At 38.4% G+C, this 8,904-nt stretch overlaps 1 protein-coding gene across 1 annotated transcript in view; it reads right to left on the bottom strand.

Annotated features, from left to right (window-relative positions):
• The window catches only part of CCDC171 (coiled-coil domain containing 171), a 313,076-nt gene that overhangs the window by 234,735 nt on the left and 69,437 nt on the right, over nucleotides 1-8,904 (bottom strand). Inside the window, exons 7-8 of the mRNA XM_006881285.1 lie at nucleotides 8,480-8,572; nucleotides 4,030-4,190 (exon numbers count right to left, since the gene is read on the bottom strand). Of these exons, the coding sequence (XP_006881347.1) occupies nucleotides 4,030-4,190; nucleotides 8,480-8,572 (254 nt within the window). The remainder of the gene's footprint in view (nucleotides 1-4,029; nucleotides 4,191-8,479; nucleotides 8,573-8,904) is intronic.

Consider the following 8,904-nt stretch of genomic DNA (forward strand, 5'->3'; position numbering starts at 1 on the left):
TCCTTGACCCTCTGCATCAAGCGCTTCAGGTCCTCCTCAGTTTTCATCTGCATAACGCAGATTTTTATGATTCTTCCACCAATCCTGATGCCACATTCCTCCTCGTACAGCCCAGCTGTACGATGATCTGTTCTGCATCACTCCTGCTACGTATAGCTTTTCAACTCCCTCCCCCAGGTTGTCCAAATAAATTGGGGTAAGGCTTCTAGTTCTGGTTCCATGGGGTAGTGGTGCCAAAGTCCACTCCATCTCACATCAGGTCTCTGCCGAGGTTGCTTAGGCCACGCTGCTTCTGTATGCCCCGAGCTGACTGGTGCAAGAATCTCTGGCACCATGGAACGTGTTACATTCTCTTACTTCTTCTTTGCCGGTGGTGAGGTTCTCAAATTCTGCTGCTGGACATGATCAATTTAATGGTGAGATGAGCAATATCCCTGTGGATAGTTCTAACATGCCCTACTCACAAATTCCCAGACATCCAGGCAAAGTCAGTCAGTGGCTAGGAAAGCTATTTTGAACAATATATCCTTAACACCACAACTATTCAATTCCCTTTGAAGACATACGCATTTCCTTTCAGAGAACTTTCCTCCTCTTTAAACTTTTCTCAAGCTGGTCCTAAACTCTGTTTACATTCACTTAAAGATATATAATGAAAGGCTGCTCAGAAGTATTTTAATTTCAAATGTGCTAAAAAAACACAATTCCTATTTAACTGTAACTTAAATTCGTACGTTATTGTTCATCTAAGTTCTGATTTTTCCAATAGAGTAGACCTAGTTCCTCTAATTTTTTCACTGTTTTTAATTGGTTTGCATATTACCTCTTAATTTTTTAAGCTCTAATGTAAAAAATTAAGCCTTCATCTCCTAACCTAAAGGTCAGTAGTTTGTATTCTGTAGCCACATCACACACACACAAAAAAAGATGTAGCAACTCACGTCTGTAAAGATTACAGACTTGGAGACCTGACAGGGCAGTTCTACTCTATCCCATGGGGTTCTCTAAGAGGCAGCATGACAGCAATTAGTTTTTTTGGTTTGAGATATGTCAAGTACCACTTCAGGCACTGGGGAAATAGCAAGTAAAATAACAAAGTTTGTATCTACATAAGGAAAAATATAATAATTTTCATTAAATATCAAGGCAATATTAAAAAATAAATCAGAACTTTAGAAAAATAAAAATATGGAATCAAAATATAAAATTCTACAGAATAAGAGAAGGCACAGAAAGAAATAAGCAGAGGCCAAAGTAAGGATTGCAGAATATGCATGTTATTTAGAAATCCAAAATTAAATCTTATGAAGGAAAGAAAATCCAACTTTTCTGTAAACGTTTGTCAAAACCACAAGTTAAAAAAAAACAAATTTCAGAAGAGTGACAAGAATCAAAAGTGGTTGTCTCCAAAGTGGTTGTCAATAATGTGAACATAAGTTGTTCACAATACCCTCAGTTCCACAACCAATACCTACTGAAGCAGCAGTCAAGAAATCAAGAAGTGCTGCACTTGGCAAATCTGCTATCAAGGACCTCTATAAAGTGCTGAAGAGCAAGGATGACAGTTTAAAGAGTAAGGTACACCTGACTTAAGCCATGGCATTTTCAATTGTTTCATATGTTTGTAAGAGTTGGGGAAATGATCAAAGAAGGTCAAAGAACTGATGCCTTCGAATCATGCATGGTACAATGAACGGTACTGAATATATCATGAATTGTCAAAAGAACAAACCAACTTGTTTTGAAGTGCAGCTACAGTATGCCTGAGAGGCAAAGATGGTGAAACTTTCTGTTTAGAGACACATACTTTGGACACGCTATCTGGAGTGTCCACTCCCTGGAAAAGGGCATCATGCTTGAAAAGATGGAAGGTCAGAGGAGGAGAGCAAGACCCTCAGTGAAATGGGAGTGTTAAAAAGCTGCAACAATGGACTGGAGACAGCAGAGACTGAGGTAAGACCAGGATCCGACAAGGTCTGGATCTGTTGTATATAAGGGTCATTATGCACTGGAGTTGACAACACCTATAAAAACAATAAAACTTAAAACTGTTATTGAGGTAAATGCTGGTAATTAAAGTGTGCCTTCTGATGAGGTGTCTTAAAAGAAAGGGAATTTCTGCAGTGTAGAATGCCACTTTCATAATACTTTTTTCAATATTTTAAGAGCTATATAATATGCAATTATATAATAGAAAAGTTGATAAATTGCTTCCGGTTTAGATCCTAGAAAAGTAAAATTCCAACATGTAAGATAAGATTACCAGCCAGTGGACTTTTGTAGTATTTTGTAAATTTTCACAAACTCAATTCTTATTTAAATATTTTGTCAACTTTTCAATAGTATATTTATAGTATCAAATATAGAAGGCTGAAAGTAATAAAAATCATTGTCTTAAGGCTAAAAAAAAAACCCCAAAACAATATAAGTATTTGACTTTTTAGATGTGATAAAAAGAAAAATTTTAATTAAAAGTAATTATTGTTGTTGTTGTTAAGTGCCATTGAGTCATAGACGACTCATAGAGACCCTATGAACAAAAGACCTGAGAACTGTTTATAGAGTTTCTGGAGGCAAGCCATTTCGGAAGTGGATACCACTCCTGCTTCCAGGCTTGTTTCAATCGGGAAGCTCCACCAAACACTGTCCACCATGGGTAACCATTATCGCATTTGGCACATCAGTGTCACAGTGTTTAGCATCACAGCAACCTGTTTTTCAATGCTTTTTTTAATGTTATTTTATAAGAGCAAAATGAGCTCTGTAAAAGTGGAGCCCAGTGCCTGTTAGTTGTTGTGTTGTTGTTATATAACTTCAAGTCAAAGCCAACTAACAGCTGACCCGCCAGTGGGATTTCTGAAGCAGTAAACAGCACAGGCAGAAACTGATGGAGCAACTCTGGTGGATTCAAACTGCATGCCTTTGGGTTGGCAGTACAGCTCCCTGTCCCTTAGGCCACTGGAGGTCAGTATTTATAATTATTCCTAAAATGATTCATTCAAATCTTCTTCCTCACTAAGCCACCAGAGATCCTCACTGTTAGTTAGTACAACCAAACAAAGATGACTCCTCTGACTCTGTCAACAGCCCCTCCAAAAGAGCACTAGTGGGGCAAGGGTAGGAAAGTCAAGGGGAGCCTCTGTTTCTTTGAATTAGACAGCAGTAGACTAAGGTGCGCCTGATACAGGCCATGGTCTTAGCAATCACTTGCTATGCATCAGAGAGTTGGACAATGACTAGGGAGGACAGAAGGAGAATTGATGCCTTTGAGCTGTGGTGCTGGAGAAGAGTGCTGAATATACCATGGACTGCTAGGAAAACAAACAGATTCATCCTGGAGAGGGTGAAACCAGGCTGCTCCCTGGAGGCAAGGATTCTGAAGCTTCGTCTGACATACTTTGGGCATGTTTCAAGGAGGGACCAGTCCTTGGAGAGGGACGTCATGCTTGGGAGGGTAGAGGGACAGCGCAGGAGAGGAAGACCCTCAATGAGGTGAATTGATTTAGTGGCTGGGTAATGAGGATAGATGTGTTAGAGACAGCAGACTGGCACAAGATAGAGCAGGGTTTAGGGTTGTTGTACATAGGGTCACTATGAATCACAGGCAACTTAACAGCAAATAACAACAGTAGTTCTACTCTCAATATTACTTCTACAGCTTGGAAAGAACACGAGCATCATTCAAGACCACATAAACATTTTATCAGACGTTAAAATCAAAGTATTTAAATGCACTACATTGTATCAGTAAACAGAATACAAAAGACATTAACATAGTTACTTTCTAGTAAAAACTTGCAATTCTGAGACAAAAAAAATACCCATTATGCTTTAAAATCTAAAAAAGCATTATCTCATTTATCTATTCAGGGAAGTAGAATACTATGGCAAAATTTTGTAAGGTTCTTTATCCCCAATCTACCACTGATATTATCAGAAGCTGTATCTAAAAATTCTCCACATTCATAGTTATATAATTTTAAAAAAATCTTGATATTAAGTTAGAGACTTTTACAGACACATACTTACATACTTAGTTTTGCAAAGCTCTCTTGGGCATTACGCTTTTCTCGCTCATATGCACTTTCAACTTCTTTGAATTCATTTTTTATCATTTCCAAATCAGCAACAGCTTCTGCTTGGCTGGCCTTTTCTACTTGTAAAGCTCCTTCAAGGTCTCGAATTCGTAACTACCAGATGACAGTAAAGTAATTAAAGCAATCGAAGAGATACGAGCATCCATAGTAAATTGAATAGAATACTTTCTCAACAGCAGGCTACCATTCATTTAAATGATTCTTTTTCTGTGTCAATTTAAAAAGGAAAATAAGCAAAAGGCAGGTGATCTTCTTTCTCAGTATGTTAATACAATTGCTGACTCACTGCTAACCCTCCATTGGGTTTCCAAGGCTGTAAATCACACAGGAGGCGTCTCTCCTGTGGAGTCACTGGGGCATTCACACCAACAGGCAGGTATTAGCTTTGGGTCCACAACACAGCTCCCTACCGACTAAGCCAGAGGGGAGGGTACAACGACCAGTTAGCTGGAATATGGGGAAAAAATAGGCTGATTCTATTCGACCTATCCTACACCAAGGCATCTATCTAAACAGCTTTCATAAAATATGAAAAATTAGTTTTTGCCAAGTAATTAGAAGTATTCTTTAGACTCATCAATACCTGAATATATTTGCAAATCTAAAAAAAAGCTAACAGGTCTTTTTATTGTTAGAGATATCTCACTGTAGAAAAATTGCATTTTTATTTTAAAAAATTGACTAAATTATTTATAGCTGTAGTGATACGTTTAGGATTTGCTCGAGAAAAAAATCAGTGGAGCAGCTAATGTTATAATTGTTGTTGTTGTTGTTGTTGTTGTTGTTGACCCTATGAACAAAAGACCTGAACACTTAATATAACTTTGGTCATTTCTCCATGTTCATAGAGTTTCTGGAGGCAAGCCATTTCAGAAGTGGATGCCACTCCTGCTTCCAAGCTTGTTTTAATCGGGAAGCTCCACCAAACACTGTTCACCTTGGGTAATTATTACATTTGACAAATCAGTCTCACAGTGTTTAGCATCACAGCAACCACGAGTTACCTCTGTACAGCAAGTACACAGACCAGCGCTATAACACTTAGAAGAATGTTTGACAAAAAAACAATTTAAACCAGGCCCGAGAGCCCAAATGGGTTTTTAAATAGAAGGCCAAATATTTTAATAGATAAAACAATACAGTTAGACTAGATTTAAGAGTTAAAACTGGGTAATGTATTCATGAGGGGTTTATTTCACTCTCTCCTCCACTTTCAAATATGCTTTAAAGTTTACATAACTAAAATTTATAGAACTTTTACATTACATAAAATTTTTATTTCAAAGACTTGATTGTCACCATCAACAGTAGAATAAAATATTGTTGCTGTTGGTATTATGTGCAGCCAAATCAGAACAGATTCATAGCTGACCCTCCAGTAAGTTTTCAGAGGCTGTAAAATATAAGAGACTGCACATCCTTGTCCCGGAGAGCAGCTGGTGGGTTTGAACTGTGTGCCTTTGGATTGGCAGCACAACTCCTCACCACTAACTAGACCATACCTACAAAATAACAATACATAACCAAACCATTTTTAAAGGGAAAAAGCTCCAGGATGTATTATCAAGTTGAAAATAGCAAGGTCAAAACAGTGTGTATAGAATGTTGCATTTGATAAGTGGGAAAATAAGGGTGTGAAAAGTGAGAGAATAAGCATAAAGCCAAGAATTTCCAATTTTTTAGTATTGTTTCAATTTCTTAACTATGTCAATGTTTTACTTTTTAAGAAAATTAGGTTAAAAGTAAAATAAATACTGTTTGCTGAAATTATAAAAAAGGAGGAAACTGTAATATTTCCGATAAAAAGCTGTGACTTTGAGCACATCACTGAGCTCCTCTTCCTCCGTAAACAGTCTAGAGAAGTAATACCTAGACTATTTCACAGTTACATGAACCTAGACTATTTCACAGTTACATGAAGGAGCAAAGGGCAAGCTTTATTTCATAAATACTAATTCAGTATTTTCTATTTGTGAGGCAATGCCCTGTGTCAGTGTTCATGGCACACACAATCATCATGAGAGTGCAGGCTCAGTTCTCAAGGATTTGTGGGCTGTAGAAGAGGGGGACCACCAAAAACGTGGGGAGTGCCCCCCGTGACAGCAGCAAATCCAACAGGCCTCAGAGACACAGTCCGCTTGAACGCAGATCTCACAGGGAAGGTGAAAGGCAAACTGAACGTCACGAGATGAACTCAGCAAGATGGAAAACTGTGCAGCAAAGCACAAGGAATACAAAGCACAATGCGAAAATGCTTCCTAAGTTAATATATGCTGATGATAATCAGAATGGTTTTTTCCTATTTATAAAAAAAAAAAAATTAGAATACTATTGAAGCATTTTATTCTAACACTAAAATAAGGAAGTAGAACAGACAGGCAGGTACAACCGGATTTAAATTTTCCATTTATGGCCTTTTAAACTCTACTGATCTTTGTTGTTTTGTCTAAATGCAGTATTTTCTTCTGACTACACTGCTATCAACTTTCCCTTTCGGAAAATAAACATACCCACAAAAGATAAATCAATCTAATTGAAAGAAACGTAAGACTTGAGTTCAGTCTTTAGCTTTAGATTCTACTTTCTCCTTTTTAGACCATGGTATCCCATTGGATTTCATAATCTAATACTTCAAATACAGATCTAGAAGTAGCTCATAACACATGGTGAAGAACTGAAACCACCTAACGGGAAAGTCCTCGAGCCCTGGTAGCTTAGTGGTAAGGAAATGCAGTGCCGACCGACAGGCTGGCTGTTCAAATACACCAGCGGCTACACAAGAGAAAGACGAGCAATCTCCTCGCATGCAATGTACTGCTCTGAAAACCCACTGAAGGGTCAGTTATATGCATTAGTCCCAACTTCACAATACGTAACAATAAAATACATGTCAATATTTATAGGTCTATGGTTCAAACTGATGCATTTCTACTGTGGTACAGAACACAAGCACTGAGTATCCCTCGGGCTGCCCAAAGAACAAAAAGATATAGACTGAGGAAAGTCCAGCCAGAGTGCCCCCGAGGCGGATGAAGCTTCATCTCACATGCTTTGGGCATGTTGCTAGGGGAGGCTATTCCTTGGAGAAGGACATCCTGCTTGGAAAGACGAGGGGATAGCAAAGGAGAGGAAGACCGTCAGCCAGGTGGACTGGCATAGTGATTGCAACAGTGGGTTCCAGTGTCTCAAGAGATTGTGAAGTCGGATAGGAGAGAGTTCAGACCTGTTGTGCACAGGGTCACGAGGAGTCATACTCAACAGCAGCTAACAACAACAACAACACAGTTCAAATAGGAGGCTGTGGTGGCCTGGTCTAGTGTCAGGTGTAGCACTGCCAACCGAGAGCTCAGTGATCCTCATCCAGAGAAAGGGGCCAGTCTCCCCACTGAGACTTACAGTCTCAAAACCTAAACAAGGGTCACTCTACGTCAGAACTGACTCCACGGCATTAAGTCTGAGGGGTCTTTTTTTCACTTATAGCTCAAATATAAATTATTGCTTTTCTTCAAATAACACTAAGTTAGGTATCAAATATTAGTTTTAAATTATGAGTAGCTTGTACATATTTAATAATTTCATATACAGATTGAGCCACAGGAAATACTTTGCTAATTTTGGGGGCCTTTATTTTTCTCAGAAACACCTCCTTATTCTCTAAGACCTAGGAAAAGGACAATTTTGTAGAGGACAGCCCTTTACATTCCCTTCCCAAAGTTAGTTCCTCTCTTCCTTATGCTCACATAACTTTTTTAGGATTCTGTGTTTCCACCTACAGCTTCCAATCTGTATCAATGGATCAATCAATACAGATCAATACACATATGCACATATAAGTACGGACATATACACGGATTTCTGATGATCAATCCAAGTTCCAAAAGGGCACCCCCTTGCCTTCACCTACAACTCTTAATGCAATGATAGGTGGGTACACAGGTTATATACAAGCAATAAATGAAGGTACACTTTGAAATGTTCACAAAAGAAATTCATTGCATGATTACTAATTAAAAGAACACTATGCGTGGCAATTCTTCTTCTGTATATGGCCAGATGGTAAGCAGTTTAAGCTTCAAGGCCCTAAGGTCGTCGTCACAGCTTCTCCACTCTGGCTCTGTAGTACAAACTTTGTAAGAACAGGCAGGATGCAGGATTCAGTCCATGGGCAGCAGCGGGCCAGTCCCTGGTCTACCGTATCAGACACTGTATCCTGAACACGCCACAGCTTACACGGTAAACACAACACTAATGCTCAACTCCATTCTCACAATGAGTACTGAGAGACACGTCCTGCACACCTTGTCATCTGAACATCATGCTGTTTTTCTCAGATGTTCTAACACTACTCAGGAAACCCATTTCACAAGTTATTTCTATTTTACCTGAATAATTTCAGAATTAAATTTTGATTCTAAATGTGCTGCTCTTTCTGCTTCAATATTTTCCTCTAATTTCCTCACTCTCAGGGTAGTTGCCTGAAAAACAAATTAAAATTGATATTTAGATATGGATCAGTATATTCCAGAATTATAATTAACACTTAAATTACTCCAACCTCTGTTTTTTTTCCCACTTTGTAGTCATAATGTGTAGAAATAATGCTCAAGACGAATGTTCCAAAACTTACTTTCCAGACTTTTAAGTGTTACTGTGGTATCATTTACAAATAATAAGCTATGCATATTTAAAGTATACAATTTATGAAATTTTGACATAATTTTGACAATATCAGCTGTGAAAACTAGGCCAGGGGCTGACTGTGGAACAGACCACCAACTACGCACATGCAAGTTCAAGCTGAAGCTGA

This window comes from Elephantulus edwardii, unplaced genomic scaffold, assembly GCF_000299155.1.
Source record: "Elephantulus edwardii isolate Elephantulus edwardi_28Jun2011 unplaced genomic scaffold, EleEdw1.0 scaffold00014, whole genome shotgun sequence".
Lineage (NCBI taxonomy): Eukaryota > Metazoa > Chordata > Mammalia > Macroscelidea > Macroscelididae > Elephantulus > Elephantulus edwardii.